We start from the raw sequence: 24442 nt of genomic DNA on the forward strand, positions 1-24442 counted from the left end.
ATTCAAACTGATGTGCCTTCCCCTAAGATCTAAATATTTCATTAATTAAACCTTATTTGACTACCACTGGAACCAATGAAAATAAGTACCACATATAATATATTGTTGAAAAATTCTTAATCAGGGCTTATTACTGCAGAAGAAAAAATTCAAAATCCAATTTTTTGGGGATTTTGGGCTTTTTTGGACACTTCTGGTTCAATCGATTGCAATAAAAAGAGGAGGTGCACAACTAATTTAAACATCCTACCATTAATCGTTTTTGAGTTATGCAAGATATGTACAGACGTCAAGCCAAAACTAGTCAAAATGAGTATTTCTGTTGAAATCTGGAAACTGACATTTTTTGTAATCATAATATTTCCTTTAGTTCATAAGGAAGTAAAAAAGCCAAAATATTAAAAAAAATAAATATACTTCAGTAAAATTAAAAAGATACTCAGAACATATATACAATGTATTAATAAACAGATACAGTAATAAGTTTAAAAAAATGAAATTCCAATAAAAGAATCAGAATTTAATTAAAATTTACTATATTATATTTATTTATTTTCTACACTTATTCATTTATATTTTATATTTATTTACAGTGAAATAAGAAATGCCATTTAAAAAACTTACTTATTGAAGAAAAATTGTAGTTATAATAGAATAAAACTAACTTAGTGAGAGTCAACAATGAAAGCGTAGCTTTAAAAAATCAACTATTTCTTAAAACAAAATCTGTGATCTAAAATTGCAACATCACGTAATTCTTTTTAACAAAGAATCTGTGTAGACACATTCTTTTTGAACCTCCATCAGGTCAATATCAATAGACAAAATATTCATAACTTTTCTCATACAATGATCCTGGATTCAAGTTGTTACTTTCTTCAGATTTTAGCCAATCGTCTTCTGATAGGGCCTTTATGTTCAAAATTTGGTCCCTGTATCATTATCTTCTTCATGAGATGCTTTCTTTATTATCTTCCAGAAAAAACTTTGTTCTTCGTGTCTGATTGGCGATACATAATTTATAATGATGTCTCCAGTTTTCTTAATGTCTGAAATAGTTGATTTCCCTACACCATATTAATCTGCTAATGATTTATCCAATATACTGTTTTCCAATTTTTCTAAAATTCTACTTTTTCTTTCATTGAAAAAATAATTTGTTTTTGTTTTTTTACGACCAGGATGTTAAGAATCCAAACGATGTTGACACATATAAACCCTGTCTCATGAAATTGTGCAGCAAACCAAAACATAACAATATTTTGATTCAAATTTAATTTAATGCAATCCATGTGAGAAAACACTTTTCTTAATTGTAGCATAAAAATGAAGTAAAAGTAATTTGTAATAAAAAAAACCAAAAAAACTGAAAATTGTAATAAATTCTTCTCTTCTTATTTCTCTTAAAAAAAAATTAAGAACAGAAAAAATATTTTTAACCCTCAATATATTTCTTCAATACCACAATACTTCAATAATATTTTCACTCAAACTGTCCTGCTTCCCGTGCTTTTTTTTTCTACTTTAATTTCATGTTGAATACAATTTTTCTAAGAATTTGTATCTACTCTATTAACAGCTTCCATCAAAAAACTCTTTACATCACTTAACTTAAATTGTGTGTTACTCACAATACCCTTTGACTTGTGGCCATATCGATTCTATCGGGTTAAAATTACAACAGTGTGAAGTAAAATTTCATCTACTTGATAATGAATATATTTCTGTTTAACTGATTTTACTATTTTTAAAGGTTCTCTTTTAATTTTATTGATTTTCTTCCATTTTAACTAGGAAAATGACACTCAATAAAACTGATAAAAATGAACTATAAAAAGGTATCATACCGTACAGAGTAACAGAGTCAAATACCTTCGTTCACTGGACTGAATAATGGTGTGAAACACTACAAATAATGTTATCATTATTAAACATCAGTAACAAAGATTCAACAAAATTATTAATTGCTTATCATTGGACTGTGTTAAAACTACATTTACATAAGTTTTGTGCTACAGAAATTACAAAAAAGTCAATTATAAACTAAGTAAAAACAAATATTGATAAAAATACATTTCCTGTTGAATGAAAGCTTTATTTGAATAATATTATAGATTTTTTAAATAGTATATTATTTTTTTTTTAAATTGCCTACTTTGAATGTAAGCAGTGGAGATTGATGACATCTGGAAAATTGGCATTCAGGTAATTAATTGGTGTCTTATTGTATACAAAAAAAAATTGATCTTTTCATTACATTTTGTATTCTAGATCTTACCATTTATGGATATGACAAGTATGGATACGGTAGGTTTTACTATGCTTATAACATCCTTACTTTATTAGTATCATGCTCGTGATACTAATAAAGTATGCTTTGTTTATCTCTAGTCAGTGATTGTTCTTAACTTACAACACCTAAGCAGTGTTTCAAAAAGAGTTCACAACAATAATTAGTTAAAAATATCAAAATCATAACAATATGTAACATTCAAAATGTGAAGATACAACATGTAATAGCAACTGAAATAAATTTTTTTCATAAATTTAAAGATAAAAAAAGAATTAAAATTAAATCTCATTTACCTGTAAGGCACTTGTACATAAAGAAAGAAGGTTCCACCTTCATAAGGACTTCCAACAGGACCAGTTATAGTAGCTTGCCAGTGGCAACTCTTCTGATCTAAAGGCACAGCTTCTATACCTTCTGGAGGATCTGTTTTCAGACCTATTTCACAAAAAGCAGTAATACAAATAAAATATTTGTTTTCATTAACTATAATTAAAACAAAAAAATAATTTTTAATATTTCTTCAATTATTAACTCCATTCAAAATTTTAGATCATCGTCACTGAAGATGATTAACTGCACATTTCTATTTAATAAACTATTATTCTAGGTGAAATACACAAAGCATTTTTTTATCACCCTGGGTTAAATTATTACTAGCGTATAAATAAAAATTAATAGTTTTTTTTTTATACAGAATTTAACTTTAAACATTAAACAAAACATAGATGGAAATTATGCTTTTTTTTTGTTTTACAATCAACAAATAACTTAATTATTTCAGTCATTAATATTCTTAATTATCCTACAATTTAAATTTATAACTTTTAAGTAAACCAGAATCTGTATTTTAAAAATGAGCATCACATACAATTGTGAAAACTGATTCAAGAATACAGTAATAATAAAGAATAAGTTTCTGCTTTAAATTTCTTACGAACTACAAAAAAAATCTTGTCAAACATTTAAGAGATCAAGTGGGATACTGCTTTTTTGCTTTCCCAGCTATAGCTCTATTGCTGCTACAATAACATAAAAGGAAAGTATAGCAGCCAAAATTTTGAGTTCAAAGGTTTTTGTAAATGTTAAAGTTTCAAGAACCCTTTAATAAAAATAAACAACAAAAAGAAAGTTATAGAAATTTCCAGCACTATGTCTATGCCTACAAACCACTATGTGTTGGCCTGTATTTTAATCAATATCTTTGGACTGGTTCAACATAATTCTTTGAAAAAAATTCTATATATTGGGCATTGAACACATTAAATTTTGGCATAATTAAGAAAGGGAGGAGTAAAAAATGCAGGAAAATAGAAAAGAGAAGAGGTAAAAAATGGGAGTAGAAATGTGCAAGGTCTGTTCAGAAAATAACCAAAATTTTATTTTTATAATCTTTATTATTAGTTATACAGATTGATGGTCCTTGTCCCTTTCAAAGTATCCCCCTCCCCAATTCACACACTTTTCACAGCAGTGTTTCCACTTCGTGAAGCACTTTGTAAAGGTCCGTGATGAATTTGCTTTAATTTTATCAACAGTCTCAAAACGGCGTCCTTTCATCACTGATTTTAATTTTGGAAATAAGAAAAAATAGCAAGGAGCCACGTCTGGTGAGTAGGGAGGCTGAGGGAGAACAGTCATCTGATTTTTGGCAAAAAACTGATAAATTAACAAAACTGAGTTTGCAGCTGCATCATCGTGGTGAAGGAACCGTGAGTTGTCTCGCCACACCTCTGGTCTCTTTTTGTGGATTTTTTCACATAACCGTTGTAAAATGCCTTGATAGTATGCAGGATTCACTGTTTCACCTTGAGGCAAGAATTCAAAATGTACAATTTCATTAAAATCGAAAAAAACAGAGACCATCACTTTGACATCAGATGGAGATGTCAAAGTGATGGTCTCTGTTTCTCTCTTTCTTGGGGCACGGAGATCTTTTGCAGACCCATTGTGATGACTGAACTTTTGTGTCAATGTCATAGGAATAAACTCGGCTTTCATCTCCCATTATAATCCTTTGCATGAATGTTTCATTATCATTGGCTTGTTCATGAAGTTGCTGACAACATCCACTCTATGTTCTTTTTGCTGTTTGATCATCAAACGAGGAACAAACTTTGCTGCAACTCTATGCATGTTCAATTTTCAGTCAAAATGTCACGGCATGATTCGATTAAAATGCCAAACTCTTCTGCAAGTTCTCTGACAGTCAGTCAGTGATTTGCATGCAATAGATTATGATTTTCTGAACATAGGTGTCATCAGTTGAAGTTAAAGACCTTCCTGGTCGAGGGACATCTTCAATTGACTGATGACCACTTTTAGATAGTGAAAATCATTTGTAACATTGCGTATGACCCAAAGCATCATATCCGTAAGCTTCTTTCAAAAGTTGAAATGTTTCTATGAAAGTTTTTCCCAGTCTCACGCAAAATTTTATGTTGTATTGTTACTCCTGAAATTCGCACGTTACAAAAATCTCTACTATAACGTACACATGTTGCACTCAAATAAAAGTAACACAAAAACTAAATGAGATATCAACAATCCAAGAACACGTGATTACAGAGGAGGTTGTACAGAACAAAATGTTGCCAACCACATGTCACAAAATATCTCCATTAGGCATAATTAAAAATGTTCGATTATTTTCTGAACAGACATATAATTGTAGAAAATTAAGTTTTAATATGATGAAAGAACTTATTAAGTTGTTTAAAATTCCAAAGTGTCAATCGGATTTAGAATGAAAGGATATTAAATATATTTAAAATAGTTTTTGCATCATACCTTAATTAAAAATCCATAAATCAAAAAAAGTTGAAATTGGTACAATAAACAAGTGGTTATAAATACCCAGCTTTGGCCCGATTAGACCCCATCAAACTAGGAGGCATCATGGTATCACATTTTTTTTTTTATAAAAAAAGGATTAATTACAATTTTTTAGCCTTGTTGAATAATATTTCACAAAACTGGACCAATTTATTGATGTAAATATTGCTTCAAAAGTAAACTTTTAAGTTCCAAAAACAAAAGGACTGAACAGAACCCTTAAATAAAAGTATCAGTTTTTTAACAAGATTGAAAATCCAGCAATATCTAGTATTAATGTAACCGACATAAACAATTTAAAAAAAAGGAATCCCATGGGACCTTACTTAAAAATTAGAAATTTTAATGGGAACCAACTTTAAAAAAATATTTTTAAATTTTCTATTATTATTTAGTGATTATACTAATATAATTTTGATGATAAAATGTCATTTGGTCAAGATGGTCAACTGGGAACCAAATTGTTTTTACTAAGAATTGATTTTCTTCTCAATTATACTTTTAATCTGAATATCTTTAAGGTAAAAACATCATTTGATCAAGGGAGTCAAATTGGACCCAAATTCCGTTACTGAACATTTCCATCTTTTTCACAATTGGACTCTAATTAAGTCATAAGTATAACTGCATAATTAAGTTAATTACTAATTAAAACATTATGGCATGTTTGAAATAGTCAAGGGCAAAGCTGAGAAAAGTTATTCAAATCTTTGGTGGTCTTTTATTAATACAACGCTATATTTTGAGAAGTATCTCACTGTAATATTACGTAGTGCATTCTGTTAAATCTTTTTAGGTTTTTTACATGTACTTTTTAATCAAGTAAAGTAAAGTTTTGTTTTAAATCAACCTTTTGACAATTCATCTATTTGTGAGTTTGTGAAGTAGTTTCAGCCATACAAATTACTGATTTTATAAAAGGTTTGTTATTAGACAGAATAAATGCATGAAAACTTTTTCTTAAAGTTTTTTTAAATTTATTTTAAGCAGTAGTCAGTACAACTGTTTAGAAGAACAGAGACTGTTAACTCTCACTTACTCAGACTCACTGCGTAGAAGCTTTGTACACGCACTACAGCAGCAAACAAATTAATCCAAACACAGATGTTATTTAATAAAAAGTAACTTTATTTAGAAAAAAATCATACCTGTACAATTTGAGAATATCTGATAATTAATATATCCTCCTTTATTCTTAATACCTTCATGTACGCAATTTGGCATCAATTCAACAAGATACTACTTTTTTTTTTCAATTTCTTCATCATGAAACCATACAGATATGCTATAATAAGATATCCATATGATGCTATCCATACAGATATTGCTTTAATAAGGTAAATTTTTATGATATAATTCATTTTTGAGTTGTTTTTTTATTATTGTCTAAAGATTTTCAAGTCTAGAGAGCACTTTGTTTTGCTCTTTGATACATTTTTTCACTTGTTTGGTAGTATGGCAAAGCACTAAATCTTGTTGGAACACTCTGTTGCTTTGTGGGAATTTTTTTTTGAAGTTCCAACCCTTTCCAACAACCCTTGCCTTTAGAATCTTTATATTCATTATTTTTCAATATGACACCTCCTGGAAATAATGAAAAAGGGCCTTCAAATGTGAAAATACTCTTTTTTTTAGGGATGTTTAGCTGATTGTTAGATATGAGGTGGTGATGGTTTTTTATCTGATGCTTTTCTGATGTATGGAACCCTTTGCCCCTGAACATAAAAATGTGATTCGTTACGAGCTTTTTTTTTACACACTGCTGGTGTTAAAAGCTGCTTTTAGCTGGCCAATGAGCTTTCCGTCCAGCAGCAAGAAGTTGGCATCTAACAGATGTAACATGTAACTTTGTTCCACTGGCTGCTAATTCTTCACTTAAGTCTACAGCAGATAATTTTGGATCAAGTTTACCTTTTTATCATTAATAACCAATCCTATATTGGAATAGTTTTTTCTTTTATGAACACATTTACCTTTCTTTTAAGATGAAAATGAACCAATTTCTTTAAATTGTTTTAACACAACCCTCTGAAGCTATTTGTTGTGTCATACTGATATGCTCAAAAAGAGAAACAATCTTTGAACACCTTTTTGCAGTTATGTCCATTGTTATTTATATAATCAAGAACGCAGAACAAAAAATATAAAAATATGATTTTGTAATAAAGAATGAAATAAACTTTCACAAAACACTATTTATTACACAAAAATCACTAAAAAACCAAAGAACATTACAGAGACAACTTAAAGAATGGGGGTGGTCAAGCAGTATTAGCCACAACAAAGAAACAAAAAATTCTGTGTTTGGATTAATTTGCATGCTTCTGTACTTTGGAGATACTGATTTGGATATATATTTATTGTACAAACTACACTTTCACAAATTCTTAAAATATAAAAAAGAACAAAAAAAAATCATAGGATATCGCAAAAGAAACTCTTTACGAGTTATTAATCAGAGATGATCGGATTCACTGAAAAATGAATACAACACTGCTAATACAGTAACATAATTTTTGGTACCTTCCACCATCAGTTATGACCAACAATTTTGTTTTATCCTTCATTTTAATTTCAATTTTATTTACACACTTTTGTTATAGACTTCAATTTTTTAAATTCAGAGTGCAATATAGAGATCTACTGTAATTAAAATTATTTGGGAAAATTAGTTCCTTCACAACTTCATCATCAGCTTCAAATACTAATTTGCTTTTAAAATACCATAGTTAAATTTATGTTGTTCTAAGGATTAAAACAATGTATCGGTCTATCCATGAAATATTCATTGTAACACAAAATATGCACAGAATTTAAAAAGAACACATCATGCTGCATAACTTAAAGATCCCTCAATTGAATTGGAACTTTACCAGGCCATAAAGTTTACCTATATGCATAGAATGTAAAGTTTTATTTCCAATTATAGATGTAAAAGATTGACATTTAATCCAGAAAATTACTAATTTGAATCATTTAGGTACCTTGTCTCTTAGCTATAAAGATTCGCTTTATAGCTAACTATTAAGTGAAATATAGAATGCTAAAGAAAAATATCTAACGGAACCATCTGAGAGCAATTAAACAAAATATTAAAATTCCTATAAACAAGGGTGTGGACAGCCACACCCTGAACTAAGGTCAGAAACACATACCTGGCCTCCAAGGCTCTTAAATGATTAGCTAGAAAATTTTTGTAAGTTACTCAAATAATGGCATATTAATTATTTAAAGTCAATGTTTGCGTAAAATCTACAGTTTACATTCAGACCAACAATGCACATCTCAAAATACACTTTATATGAGGAAAAAAGTAAGTAATATATGTGCCGGAAAATATAAAAAGCAAAACCCACTAGAAAATAAAAATAATAACTACTTTACAAAAACTACAAAAGTTTTAAAAACTCACTTTTTAATTCATTTCTCAATCTGTTTCTTCTCCAAGAATTTTCTTCACCAGGAGGTTGTGATCCTAATGACATCTGAAGAAGGCAAGCTTTACATGGGCAACTTTCCATTCTGCACAAATATACAAATTAAATAATTTTATTAAATTTGAAAAAAAAACTGTTATTAAATAGTAATCAAACTTAAAAAAAATTCTACCATTAAATATAATTTAAAAACACTGAAGTAAAACAATAATTTAAAATATTGGCAAGACTAACACAATGAATCTAACATATAAACTGAAAATTTAAGTGATATATCAATAGATAAGAGCAGAAACAGTGAATTGAAGAATATCCAAATAGTATGGTTTACGTGCATTACAAATTTCAGTTCTAGCCATATTTTACTCTCATGAGAAAAATATGAGAATAAAATGAAAAATATATCAGATTCTTGCTAGGAATCGATCCCAATATTTGCTAGGTCAGTATACTAAATATTAATCAGATACAGAAATTATACGCACTCGAGTGAGTTTGAAGTCTTATCAAAATCAAACAACCCACACAATTTTATTACATTACAAACTTTTGTATATAAATTATTTAAAAAAATTTTACATACAAGTATACAGAGAACATTTCAACAAATCATTTAACAAAATTGAAATAAAATTCTGATGAACATAAAAACAATTACATAAAATTAAAATGGATAAAAAATACATGGTTGAATTTTAATTTACTTAGTACTGAAATTAAATTAATTATTGTACCAGGGCTACTATCTTAATGTAATAAGAAATCAGAGGTAAACAAATGTAAACAATATAATGTTGTTTTTTTTTATAACTAATACCATAACATAAGTTCTATTTTATGAAATTTCTTAAATAATACATGCTAATAAACAACAATTAAACAACTACTTCAGTCAAGAAACATTATGACCAACATTAACATTAAGACCAAAAAGATCACTCTTTATTTAAATTATAAACAACAAAATGCTGCTAAATAAAGATGAGAGAAAATAATTACTTTCAAGACAAGTATATATTTAAATATTTCGAAACATATTTTGTGATTTCAAAACAATGACTTACATGCTCAGTTGTGTTTATAAATGTGTTATTTACGTTCAAAATGAGTAACATTAATTGTCACATCCTGCATATAAAAAAATATACCAAATGTTTGTTACATTATTTTCCATTTTTATTGCTGAAGTCAATACAAAATTTATAAATGTGTGCATAGTGATCAGAAGGATCTCTCAGAATTTGATTTTGTAGTAGCTGAAAAGACTAAAAAGAAATATCAAATATTATATCTCAATTCTTGTAATGTTTATGATCCATTTTCTTGATGTTGGTTGTTTATAGTAATCCATTAATAATGAGCGCTACAATATGTAAACCATCAAGTGTGAAGTATGAGAAGTAATTCGAATTTTGATAGGAAAAAACAACTCTGCAGTAAAATTCACAAACAAATTTGTGAAGCTTATGGGCTAAATATTATCAGTGACACTAAAGTAAAGCAGTGGTACCATTCATTTTGCAAAAGGAGAACAAACGTTCATTATGAAGTATATACTGACAATCAGCGATAATGGATGATGTCATTGAAAAAAAAATCTTGAAAAAATACAATTTTTGTGCTTCACCAAATCACACTTGTCTTTGAAAAATTTGGCTATAAAAATTGTGTACCAAAGATTTTAACCGATACATATAAGAAAAATAACTTGCTGCAACGCATACATTTTTCTAGCGTTAAGAAAATGAACGTGACGAATGTTTGATCACATTGTTATCAGAGATGAATCCTGGATTTCTCATTTGAACATCAAGATAAAGCAGCACTCAATGTGTTGGAAGCATTTATCATCTCCTAGCCTGAAGATGTTTAAAGTGGAACATTATATAAACTTATGGCTACTGGGAAAAAATGGTGTCTTGCTTGTCAAACTTAGTGATCGTGGAACTGCTATGAATGCCGATATGTTATGAAATGTTAAAAAATCTATTAGAGCTATAAAAAACAAATGACATAGGATGTTATTCCACAAGATTTTGTTTTTGCATGAAAATGCCTGGCCATACATGAAAAATCAGACAGACAATTTGAAAAATTTTCAGTCATCCACACTATAGCCCTGACTTCGCTACGGGTAATTATTTTACTTTTCTCATCTTAAACAATGGCTTGCATCACAAAAGTTTAATGATGACAAATTGAAAAATGAAGTTACTGCACGGTTTAAGTCATTAGTGGCAGAATTTGAACAGGATGAAGAAGCTAGTGAAACACTAAGAAAAATGTGTTGAAGTTGACTGCAATTACGTAGAAAAGTAGTAATTAAATACAGTTGTTATGCATAAGTAATAAAATTTGTTCATATTTTCAGTTATATTTTAATTTCAAAACGAACCTTACTTTCAAATCATGCCTTGTGTATGTGTGTTTATGGTTATCAAAACAATCCTATCTGTATAAAATTCATGCATAGTAACAGCTGCAATATTATATTTGAGCTATTGTTATCAATTAGCTATTTCTTATACGTTTGACTTATTTGCAAGGGAGATCTTAAGTGACATCAATGTATTTACAAAATTATGTCACAATTTAATATACAGTATAAAATATTTATTATACTTATAATAAAAAAAAGTGTAATACTTTTATAAAAAGTATCTTTTATTTGAATTTGTCTAAAAGAAAAATATTTCTTTTAGTCACTTTTTTCTAAAAAAATATTGCTTAAAATCACTTAAAAGTAATTTTATAGTTTTCCTCAATGAAAAAGATAAGCGTAACAAGAATATATATGAGTAAAATAACTGTCAGAATTCAAATTAAAATAAACTTATTATTATTTTTAAAATTAATTTTAACAGGTACTGACTGCTATGGTCATTAGCTGTTGATAACTATCAGCAGCATATAGTGAAACTAGAGTTCATATTATCAACTTTGGTAATACAAAGGAACCAATTTATGAAATGTGGCCTGGACCGTTGTTTTTATCTTCTTTCACAATCTTCAATTTCCAAGATGCTACTATTCCCCATGATGCAACAAACATCTATGAAGACTTAAAATATTCAAATCACAAATAGTACATTTTTTTATAGTCTAAATTAAAATATTTGCTAAGAAATGAAAAAAAAAACCATATGTGAATGATTTTGAATTATTAATTAATTTATATACTGCCGAAATTAAATAAAAAAGTGTAATAAATCAATATAATTAAAATATAAGAAAGCAAATTGATTTATATTGTTCTTAGTAATGAAAATAACTATTACATATGTACTAACAATTTTGAATATACTTTAAACCAGTCATCAACAGTACAGAATGGTTTAAATAGAGGCCATCTTCTTTGAGTATATACACGCCATACATCAGGTGTGACACGAGAATGTAACAAACGTCTCCATCTTTTGCAGACATTACCAACACTCCAAAGTGACATATCATCCAAATAAGAAAACACAACCAAAAGAACTGAAACAATAAGTATTAAACAATCAACTAAAAGAAGTAATCTATAAAAAAGGATTACGTATGGAATAAGGAAAATATTTTGAATAAACAAGTTATAATTACATAGTTACATTTATATATGAGAAATAAATAACGATATATATTAATTTATATCATAATTACGTAAATAAATGTTTAAAATCTTATTTAAAACAAATAAATACAGATTTCAGTTTATGATAGGAATTCAATCACAATCTTTATATCATAAATGAAGAAAAGAAAGTAATTGAAGATTTTTTAGCAGAATTGCTGAAGCAAATACATGTATCATACTTTTCTAAGTCCTTTAACACATGAATGTTTTACAAGTGGCTATTCTGACTTCTGTGACTCACTGGAGTTAGCCGAGTCACAATCATTATCATACCATATCCAATTCCTGTTCCAGTTTACAGTGGCTGCCATTCTCAGAGGTGCCCAAACCACTATACTTGACTCCTTCCAATTCTCTCCAATTCCAGGATCTCCTTAAGAGAGAATAATGTAAGTACATTATTTAATCCCAATTCCTTCCTTACTTCCACATTCCTTATTCTTCCTCTTTTTGTTATTCCCATATGCCTCTTACAAATGTCGTTTCTCCTATATGCATGCAGATGACTCCAATCCATATCTATCTTTGTTCACACTTCAGTTGTACATGTAATTATAAGAGATGTAATAACATTTATTAACTTTGACTTTTATGGGCCTTTTCTATCTCAAACCAAATGTTTAATAGTTTGGTAAAAATTTCCTCCTTTCTACAACTGGCTGGTTATCTCAATTTTCTATCTTCCATCTGCTATCAGACTACATCCCAAATACTTGAATCTGTCAGTGAGATTCAGCGATGTTCCCTTCAACATAATAGCCCTTTTAAGTTTTCTTTTCCTTGCCGCTAACTGAACCTCACTTTCTAATTTTTAACGACATAATATATAGAATATTTTATACAGATCAATTTTATTAGTTTCTATTTCAAGAAATTTTCTTCATGATTTGCAGTCAGCAAATGCAGTTAATGTAATTTTCACAGAGAGTACAGTAGGAGGACTCCTAGTAGGCGTACAATTTACTCTTGGCACCAAACCTTCATCGAGACAGGTTGTTCTGTTAAACATAAATCACCAGGATGCCCACACGTCCCTGAAGCTGCTGTGGAACAAATCAAAGAAAGCTTTGCATGTAGTGCAAAGACATCAACTCGACATGGGTCACATGAGACAGGTATTATACAAACAACTGTTTGGCGGGTATTACATATACAACTGCACTTGATGCCGTACAAAGTAACCATGATTCAACACATACAGATGATGACAAAGTTGCTTGGCTGCAGTTTTGTGTGGAAATGATGGATAGAAGAATTGCAGACAATGATACATCTTTAGACGATGTAATTTTTAGTGATAAATCAACTTTTCACATCGACAGCGAGGTGAACACTCATAACTACCAAATACAGGATAGTGAAAACCCCCATGAAACTTTGCAGCACATTCATGATAGCACTCAGGTCAATGTTTTTTGTATCCTAAGCAAAGTTTGTACGGCTTGTTCTTTTTCCAAGAGACAACCGTAAATGGTATCGTTTTTCTGGACATGCATAAAATTTTCTAATTACTCAGTTAGATGATGATAACCAAGATGGACACCATTACCATCAGCAAGACAGGGCACCACCTCACTAGTGCCTAAAAGTTTGAGATGTTCTTGATACTCAATTCTGGATTGAGTATCCAGAAGGTCTGTGGATTGGTTGTAAAAGTTTAATTGCATGACCACCTTGCTCCCCAGATTTGACCCTGCTAGATTTTTTCTTGTAGGGTTTCATTAAAGATTGGGTTTATTTACTTTTCAATTTGGGAAATGAAATTTGAGATTAATTTTCAATTAATTGAAATTTGGAAATTAACATTTTTTTTTTAGGTTATATCACATTTTTCTCTTCTCATTATTTTTAATATCATCTTTCTTGTTTTGTATCGAATAAAAAAATTTCTTCAAATATAAATTGAATTAAGAAAACGGATAATAATTGTTTGGCTGTCTAAAGATTTTTATAGATTTGAGCAGACACCTAACCCTCTCATACTAAAAAATATGCTTTTATTTCTTTCCCTTAAATTAGATATTAATTAAAATAAATTTAATTCGGTTGTAGATGTCATTTTAACTTATGTGTAAAAAAATATTAAAAAAATTTCATCAGCTTTTCTTAAGAATATATATTTAAAATTTATTAGAAGTATGTTGGCAAGAAGTTTTTCTTCATTAAATTTGAACTAAAGTAAAAATATGGTAATTAAATTTTAATATGATTTCAAGTTGAATGTGAACTTTCATGTTACTGGTCTATAAATAAATTATTATATTGTTCAAATCATCATTAGAATCAATGGCAAAATAAAATAAAAACTTTTGAAAAATTAGTTAAAAACCCTTCAATCCTATGATACCAGAAAAAATCATTAGTAGCATTATTATTATGGTCATAAATAATAATTGCAGATTACAATATAATATGTTTATTTATTAACACCTACACGTAAGCAAATAAGTTATAAAATAAGAATAATTTGATGTATAATCTTAATTTAAATAAATTATTAAAAAAAAAAAAAAAAAATATGAGAACCAAAAAAATGATAATTATTAAGCCTGTATAAATTTTTGTCCTTTTTTAAAATTCTGAAATCCTTTATTATTCCTACTGTTCCTTCCATTAGTTATGTTGTTCACTACTTTGTCACAAATGAATACTGCTTAGATTGAAAAAAAAAGAAAATTACAAAACAGATGGGCAGCACAAAATTCATGAAAAAACAGCTTCCCTTAAAAATAAAGTCATAATTTGTTTGGAAATTTGTTCTATTGTCAGTGAACTGGTAAAACAATAAAAAAATTACCTTTCTATTCTTATAAGAGAGGATATCAAATAAAAACTTTTTAATCAACCATACATTTTTACTTTCCCGTTTAGATAGTCCTATAGCTCCAGGAAGGAAAGTATTGTAATCGGTCCCATTTGGGCACATGTGGTTTTCACCAAATTTTAATGTTTTAACACCTAAGAAACCCAAAAACTGGATGGAAATTTTCCAGATTTTAATGTTCGTATATATGTGTGTGTATTCAGTGTCAGCCTCTAAATCACCTTATATCTCCAGAACTAGAGGAAAATTATGATGAAACTTGGTCAAATTACTTCTATACATGGGGGATTGATGTTATTAAATTTTCAACTTAAAAGGTCAAGGGGATGAGACTATAGAGCAAGGTCAACCTCAGTATCTCAAGATTTCGCCTAATTAAGATCATAATCTTCTTAGGCATATTTGTTAAAAATTAAAAAATAACAATATTAGCAAAAAAGTTTTGCAAAGTCGCACACACACTCCAAAAAAGCTCTAAAGTACTGCTATGTTGTGATGTCATAGGTGAGTGGTAGAATTAAATAAATTAATAATATTTAAAGTATAAAAAAGTAACTTGTCTGGCTTTATCTCGAACTTGATTACCCGGTTGACTCGGTACCTGGTGCATTAAGCCTCACAGCTAAACCAGTCTATGGACCATGAGTGAAATCTGTTCTACGTAAGTTGTGAAATTACATTAGGTTAATTAGTGCCAACTAGTTGCCGCTAGTACTGCCACATCCACACGAATTAAATACGGTTTGTATGTGTACTTTAGTTAGAATCATTGAATTAAATAAACAAAAAAATATTATATTTTAATAAAATGATAAATATTTTGAATTAAGCCCAGAATGTGGTTTTAGCCATGTGACGGGAAAATCTTGCAACTTTTGCCAGCTTTGTTTTATATTATAAAGAAATTTTATTTTAATTTATTTTTTAATTTATATATAAAAATAATATTTAGCGTTTTCATAACATTTGTAGTTCTTGTGTAGATACATACTAAATATCGGTTTTGTTGTGTTTACAGGTGCTTCAATTAATGTTTATTGTTTTCATTCATTTTTGTTCAACATAATTTTATTTATATTTTGTTGCTTAACTTTTTTAATGTTTCTTTTATAAGCCTGTATAATATCTAGTTTATGTAGTAAAGAAATTCATTCACAAACAGAGAAGCTATTGCAAATATGAAATTTAATTTTGAGACTAAAGCAATTTTGATACTTTTATTATCAATTAAAAAAAAAAAAAAAATAAGATTTTAAATTATGTTGAAAGTGCAACAGGAATGTTGTCTGCATGAGGTCTTGAAAGACTTAAAAAAGAGTAATTAACTTAATACAATACCGTTTGCCATCCAGTAATTAATTTCTATTCATCTAAAGGGTTTGATTACATTCTCTCTGAAAACTTGTTATCAAATTAAAAAAGATTTTAGTTTTAATGTTTATATACCAAGATTTTATTCATGGGAAAAGTAGTTTCGCATGTATTGGTTTTAGGATCAATTCTTACATTCTATATATTTTTACATTCAATAAAAAGATTATTTACTTTAAAAAAAATTACTACATACTGTGCTGAAAGAAAATACACTTTATTTATTGATGACACCTATGTTTTTAGCTCACACACCAACAAAAACCACAGGAATGATGTGTACAAGAAGGTGTGTTAATTCCAGTACAAAAAAAAACAAAATAATAAATTATCCATGCTGGAGATAATACTGGCTTCATTCCTAATTGTCTTACTCTATATGAATGTCTTAATTTTAAGTAGATTATCACTCTGATGAATAACATTTCTCAAAGTTGGCAACAGAAAGATTTATCCCTAATTTGCTCGAAAATAGTGTATGAATAATAGACAATATAACACATCTTAACGACTAAGAAGATAAGGTACCAAATTTCTCTTCAAACAAAAATTTTCTGGAAAATTGACTAAAGAAAATAAAATCATTAATGGAAGATATGTTAAAATTGGAAATTTACAAATTAATACAACTTAATAACAAAAAGGTAAAAAAAATTAATGGATAACCGACTTAAAAAAAGCATACCTGCTGTCACGCTTACCATATTACCACCCAGATTTGATTTCCATAGAACTGGTAAAAGTCAAAATTTTAATTTAAAGTCATAATTTTACATTTCAGACAGTTGAAATTGCAGAAGGATGCAAATCAAAATTTGAAAGGACTGAGTAAAAACAACTGGAAGAAGAGATGTCAATATGTCAAAAAAAAAAATAAACTTAGGTTGGTATCACAAATGCAGTAGCATCCATCGATGGTGAAGTTAGTGATACGTGAAATAATTAGTGAACGTGGTTTAATATATGAAAATTTAATTACATTTTGTTTTATTTATTTTATATATATAATTTTATTTTAAATAATGCTTAATTTTTATGAACCATTTTTGTATAAAACAAATGTTCACAGAGAGGCATTATGAAAATAGAACTTCCACAAAACTCACAAGCAATATTGTTATTAACTAATAATACTTTTGCTGTTCTAAAACTAAAAATGTTTATAAGTAATTTTAAGCAAAATTATTAATTGTTTTTCATTTTACAAATATCATTTTTAAATTATTGTTATTTTTAATCAGAAGTAAGTATTATTTTTAAGATAGAAATTTATCTGTAGACAAAGCATTTCACGGTGATGTGATACTTGTAAGTATATATATAGATCATGAAAGCTGTTTGCACAGTTCTCGATCTAACAAAGAAAGTATAAGAATTTTTTGTTTAACCTTGCATTTCTAATTTAAATTTAAATCAACTTTCCAACTTTCTAATACCCTCAGTATAATGTGATTTGCCCAACTCTGCAAAACAAGTGGTTATCTATGCTTTGATCTCATAATTGAAAAGAATCTTCATCCAGCAAGCCGTTTTTTCAGCATCGGGAAGAGGAAATAATCGCTGAGAGTCAAATCCGATGATATGGATACATGTAAAAACTTCAAAGTTAGGTCGTCGAGTTTTGCAGCAACAACCCTAAACATGCGGGTAAGCAATTATCTTCCTCTTCGACCAGATGCAGACAATTAGCCTGAATAGCACCCTTCAATTGATCCAGTAGTGAAGCATAATGCTACTCTGTGACGGTCCAGGGTTTTTCCAGGTAGTTTTAGAGCACCATACAAAGTCCCAAAAAACCATAGGTATGACTTTCTCTGCAAATGGAATCATTTTCACTTTCTTTGGCAAACTTTCACCCACTCCCAGCCACTGTTTGGCCTCTGAATGTAATGGCGATTCAGCATTTCGTCTACCATTATAAAACATCAAAGAAACTAAGTTGAATTGCGTTTAACTCTAAACACCCTTGAGAACACGATTGTGTTCAATCATGTTCATGAATGTGTTTTTGGTCAAGTGTTAACAAATATGGCACCCATTGAGCAGAAAACGTTTTCATACGCAAAACATCAGGTATACTGTAATACATGGTCTATCAAGGTATTTGTCATGCCAGGAGCTCATTTACATTTAGTCAGTGATCGTTTAATACGGCATTGTAGAATTTTGTCACAATTTCATCAGTCAGCAGTTTTTGGGCATTCTAAACATTCATCATCCTAAATGGACATCTTTCAATTTAGCAATCCACTATTTTACCATTGAAAACCAAGAGTTTTAAGAGCAAAGGGTTTTGCTCTTAAAGGGTTTTAAGAGCAAAGGGTTTTGCTCTTAAAGGGTTTTAAGAGCAAACCCCTTTAAAATGGAATCTAACTCTTTTGTATGTCTGTCAGGGTTAAACCTTTTAAAACAAAGTACTTTATAACAACTCAAACTTCAATTTTATTCATTTTTCAAAAAATGTCAACCTTATTTGTTTTACTTCATCACCACAAATAAGTAATAACTGGCACATGTTTGAAACTTTGCAGCACACCATCTAAAGGATCATACTTGACAAATATTATAGTCATTTGGTCATACTCTGTGTCAGGCCGAAAACTTTCCAAACAACCCTTGGTGTTCTGAACATTCAAGTCGTTTACATCAAGTATATATTTATCTTCAAATTTGAGTTGAACATACATACATACCTTCAGGAGGAAGACATTCAACAAGCCCAGGAGTAAGATCATCAGGCTCATGCGGTGTACTCAACAATTCAAGTCTTAAAGCAAGAAGATCTTGACGAGGAGGTGCAGCAGGAGGGACCGCATCACCCTCCCCTTGATGAGGAACTGGACGTTCCGCTGGGCCAGGAGCATAGCACAAATCGATTGGTTCATCATTTCCAGAATCATCATCATCAGTTTTCTGAAAATGAAAAACTCATATAAATCATATCGGTACATTTATACAATGAGTTAAGCTAAACTGTATCAATATACAAAATTATATGATCAATTGAGCTTGGCAAAATAAAACACTTCAACAAAAATTTCAGAATATCATTAAATCTAGACTCAATTTAATGAATTGATTTTTAGTTATTTTTACAGTAATATTTTCATATATATATATTTTCAATTTTTTAATTATGAAAGTAATAAAAACATTATATTTTTAAAATTCACTGCTATAAAAAAATTGACTGGGTAGTAAGTAAATAAACTACCAGTCATAAAATATAACTATCTTCAATGATTAATTTATTCTGCATCACAAAATCTTTAAAAATGGAATACAGGAAGAACATCATTGCAGGGTGTTCGGGCTAAAGGTATCCAAAAGTTACAGCTTACATTAAGAGAACCAGTTATATAAATTTAATAAATTTTTTTTAATAAACACAGCAACTCACTAAGTTTTAATGTAGGTTAGTTGAGTTCAATGTGCACACCTTTTGTAGTTCAGCATAAGTCTAAACGATAATCTAATTCTTGCCAAGCATTTAGGAGCATGTTTGGTGTAATTAGACCAATACCTTCAATAATTCTCTGTTTTGAATCATTCAAATCTCAAACTTTAGTAAACAAAACTTTTAATAAATCCCTAAGCAAAAAGTCCAATGGTGTGATATCTTGAGATCTAGGTGACTGTGCAGTTGGTCCTCCTCATCCGATCTAACATCTCGAGAAAGTGTTTGGTTCAAGAATATGGTAACATCTAGATAAAAGCATGATGGAGCACCATCTTGTTGGAAATTGAACCCTGCAGGAATCTAAGGAAAAGCAAAGTTCTCAAGCATGTCAAGATATGTGTATGTGTATCCATCCCGTCACAGAGAGCTTCATGAAAAAATGGGCTGTTGATAACTAGAAAATGACTTTTGGTGTGTCCCTTTCATTTTCAATTACTTTATGGGGGTTTTCAATATCTCAAATTTGACAATTGTGTCCATTAACTTTTCTGCACATATTAAAGGCTGCCTCATCACTGAATAACAATGTATCAAGATAATTAAAATTGTTTTCGACATGGTGCATTACCTATGCAGCAAACTGATATTGTAGGCGGCAGTCATTTGGTTTAATGCGATGAAATAGTTGTAATTTTTATGCTCGCAAGCAGAACCGCTTGTTGAACAATGTCGTGAACAGTACTGGAACGAGGAATTTGCAGTTCATAACCAGCATGCCTAACTGACTTTCCAGGTCTGGCAGTGAATGCTTCGTGTACATGATCCACTACAGTCTCATCACTAACAGAAAATTTTGGATGATTTCTAGTTTCTGAAATCAAGCTTCAAGTCTCTCTTAGTCGTAGAATATATGACTCTTCCCACTGATGAATAGACTTGGATGTAGGAGAATCGATAATCCATTCGGTTTCTACATGCTTTTGAACACGTGTAACCGATTGAAAATCCATTAATGAAAGCTTTTTTTAATCTTCTTTGTGGGGGTTTGTACCTTCACTGACTACAATTGCACTGTGAGTCCACTTCCCTACGCATTTGTATTCTGCTGACCTTGAGAGAACAGAGAACAAAAATAGGAGATATTTCCTGCTGATTGAGCCTGCGTTTAAGGGGTTACGACTGGTTTTTTTAAATGTAGGTCATTACTTTTGATACCTTTAGTGTGGACATCTGTATATTATACCACAATCAAATATAATTTTTTTACATAGAGAAAAATATCGATGCAATATAAAAGTATAATTAACAAAAACTGGAAGAAGTTTTCAATTTAAAAAAAAAAATATTATAAAAAAAGAAACATACTTCTGTAAAAACAGGAACTGGTTCAGCACAACTCAATTCTTCAGGAAATAAAAATGTGTGGCATGTTGCACAAACTGGCTCTTCAAAACAAGGGCCATAATAACCATTGCATATATAACATGATGTGTGCTGGAAAAAATACATATTTAAATGAAATTAACTCAATTACAAAAAAAAAAATCACACATAATTATTAAGACTAGCTTATAGTAAATACAACATTATACAAATACAGATTATAGTTGATACAACATATTTCTAATATAAACGTTTCTTAACAGCATTTAAAACCAACCTTACATTTATTACTCCATTTTTTTGCTTCTAGAGAGCAGAGTATAACCAAAATAACAGTATTCAATTACATTCCAAAGACAACAAAAAAGATCTGGGGTTGTTCATAAACGGGTTCAAACCAAATTTTGAAGCATATTATACTTCTACCATTAAAAACATCCCCCTACCATAATAAAAAAAAAGAAGTAAACTTGTAACTGTTTATTCTGAACAGAAATACATAATTAATCAGTTTTTCCAAAATGTAAACAAGGACAATTTCTTTGCACACTGTTTCATACCGACTGTTGACTACTCACACCACCTACCTCCTTCAACTGAATTTTATACAGTACATGTAACCAGAATGAATAACATGCTTCAAGAGAATCAACTAAGTGCATGCTCTCTGAGTAGCTATAAAAGCACTTTCATTGTCTGGGATTTTTATATGATTAGTAAACCAAAATCCTGAATGTATTTGGAGATATTGAAAATTTACTTTCCTATCACATGGCGTTTTTCTGATGTACGGCTTACACACACAAAATTTAATTTAAAATATTTATCGTTTTATTTAAATACAATATTTTTGATTTATTCAATGATTCAAAAGCGTGCACACATACTGTATTTCATTCGTGCTGGTGTGGTGGTATTAGTGGCCACTTTAAATATTATTCATTTATTTAATTCTACTGGTTACCTGTGACCTCACAACATAGCAGACGACTACAGCAGCTGTACAACAATGCTAATCTAGCACTCCTTGTGGTGAGAGGGGGTACTAATGACGCAATATACCAATTTTTTTGGAAATATTTTTTAATTGTTAGCAAATGTGCCTAAGAAAAATAAGACCTTAATTAGGTGAAATCTTGAAATACTGAGGGTGACCTTGTTCTACAGCCTCACCTCCTGACCTTTTACAGTTGAAAATTTAATGACATCAATGTCCCATATATAGAAATCTGACCAAGTATAGTCAAAATCGGTCCAGTAGTTCTGGAGATATAAGGTGATTTAGGGTGTGACATATGAACATCCAGAAAATTTCCATCCAGTTTTTTAGGTCCTTAGGTGTCAAAACGTAAAGATCCAGTGAAAACAGCATATGCCCAAATTGAACCAATTACAATAATTTCCCTTCTAAAGCTATAGCTCTGCTATAGTGCTAGACGGGAAAGTAATAATTTACAATTTAGAAACTGCTATTGAAAGTTATTATGAGCACATATATCTATATACATTGAACAGGATGCAGATAAATTATGTTTTTATTTTTTAATTAGTATTATTTAAAGATTCATCACTAGAGTAATATTTTTTCCATAAATGAAAACCTTTTAATTGCATTTTAAATAAATTGGTAAAAAGACTTTCCGGTTTGCCAATTTGTAAAAAATATAAGGAAGCAAAATAAGGCCAAGGTATTACGTTGAGTTATACAAAAACAGTTCTATTGTCTGGTTTGGTAAAAGTGGATACTGTTATTTTTTTAAGATTAAGTGACCATTGTTTTTAGCAAAGATGGCCCATTAGCAATATAAATGCAAGTAAAATATACGCATAACACACATAATTATTTATACTGCTTATAATTATTTTCTGTGCTGCAACACCTTTGAATTATGACAGCAGAATTGAAAGAAAGTATTTCTGTATTTTATCATGCTAATTAAAACATCTTTCATTAATTTAATACTCTTACAGAGTTATGCTGGGGCTTCCCAAGCTGTTTTTACTGCTTGTATTTGCTAAAATCTATAGTAAAAAAGTAGGAACAATTGTGTAAATGGCTTCATGCATAGTATGTTGCAGCAGTAGTAAGAATCATTAGACTACCAAGGTGATACTGCTGCTGTATAGAACATGTCCCATTTTGCAAGTGACAATTTACTGCTGAGACTGACTTCTTGCATTGTACACTACAGCTGCTGTACTTATGCCATTAGTCCAATGTTCTATAGAATCCAGCTGATTTTTATTTAATTATTTCCAGTCACATAATTAACAGTATTTTTTTTTGCATAGCAATGTAGTCTGGCAATTTAACTTAAGTAATTCTTATTGACTACAATTATTAAATAATTAAAGTAATTACTATTAATAATTAAATAATTAATTATACTGAGATGCTTGTCATCTCAGAAAACTAACAACTTTAAGCATTAAATAAGTGGAGCCACCTGTTATTGACAGCAAAATCTAGTAGTAAACTGTCACTTATATTTTTAAACGTAATTTATAGCTCACGGAGACCCGACTTTAAGGTAGTTTATATACTCTTTTTTCAAATTATCATCGTAAATTCAGTTTAATTCCACTTTATACACAATTTATATAATCCCAATGCTCATTATTATTTACTGATTTTTTTTCAATAAAAAAGACTGGTTGGTATTTTTTTTTTTTTTACCTAAACTGGATGGTAATATTTCTGTAAACATAACAAAACATGCATACAAAGAAAATAAAACACAGGTGGGCAAGTCAAGTATCAATGTAATTATAAAATGTAGCCGGTATACACTGAGATTCAAACTTACAACCTTTGGATTTTCTACCAATCAGACATTCATGATTCTCAAGTAACCTAAATTTTAACCAAATTTAATAAAATAAATTAAAAAATTTTACATCTTTGTCAGAATTTTCTTGATTATTACACTTTATGATATTTTTGGGTGATTTACGATGACAAACTCATGTACAGCATAGAAATAGACTGATTCTTTCTGACAGCTCTTTAATCGACAATATCTGATCTTCATTTGCTTCATGACTCAAATGCTTTCAGAGGTTCTTTCCTTATCATTAGGACATCAATAATTTAAATGATATACAATATGCAAATGAGTAAGGAAATGAAAATAACTGAACCATTTCAACAATTTCTATATATACAAACTATTGCATCAAAAAAATAGATAGTATTCAAAATCACAGAAAATAGCTGATAAATTGTAAAACAATCATGAAAAATAAATTACAAAAACAATTACTCTCATACAAATCAAGGGATTCT

The 24442-nt window shown here is 29.4% G+C and overlaps 1 protein-coding gene across 1 annotated transcript in view; it reads right to left on the reverse strand.

The window, feature by feature from the left end:
• morgue (modifier of rpr and grim, ubiquitously expressed) overlaps positions 1-24442 on the reverse strand; it is a 39657-nt gene that overhangs the window by 14361 nt on the left and 854 nt on the right. Inside the window, exons 2-6 of the mRNA XM_075359394.1 lie at positions 21139-21267; positions 19067-19286; positions 11853-12042; positions 8538-8647; positions 2587-2728 (exon numbers count right to left, since the gene is read on the reverse strand). Of these exons, the coding sequence (XP_075215509.1) occupies positions 2587-2728; positions 8538-8647; positions 11853-12042; positions 19067-19286; positions 21139-21267 (791 nt within the window). The remainder of the gene's footprint in view (positions 1-2586; positions 2729-8537; positions 8648-11852; positions 12043-19066; positions 19287-21138; positions 21268-24442) is intronic.

This window comes from Lycorma delicatula, chromosome 3 (assembly GCF_047948215.1).
Source record: "Lycorma delicatula isolate Av1 chromosome 3, ASM4794821v1, whole genome shotgun sequence".
In the NCBI taxonomy this organism is placed as follows: domain Eukaryota; kingdom Metazoa; phylum Arthropoda; class Insecta; order Hemiptera; family Fulgoridae; genus Lycorma; species Lycorma delicatula.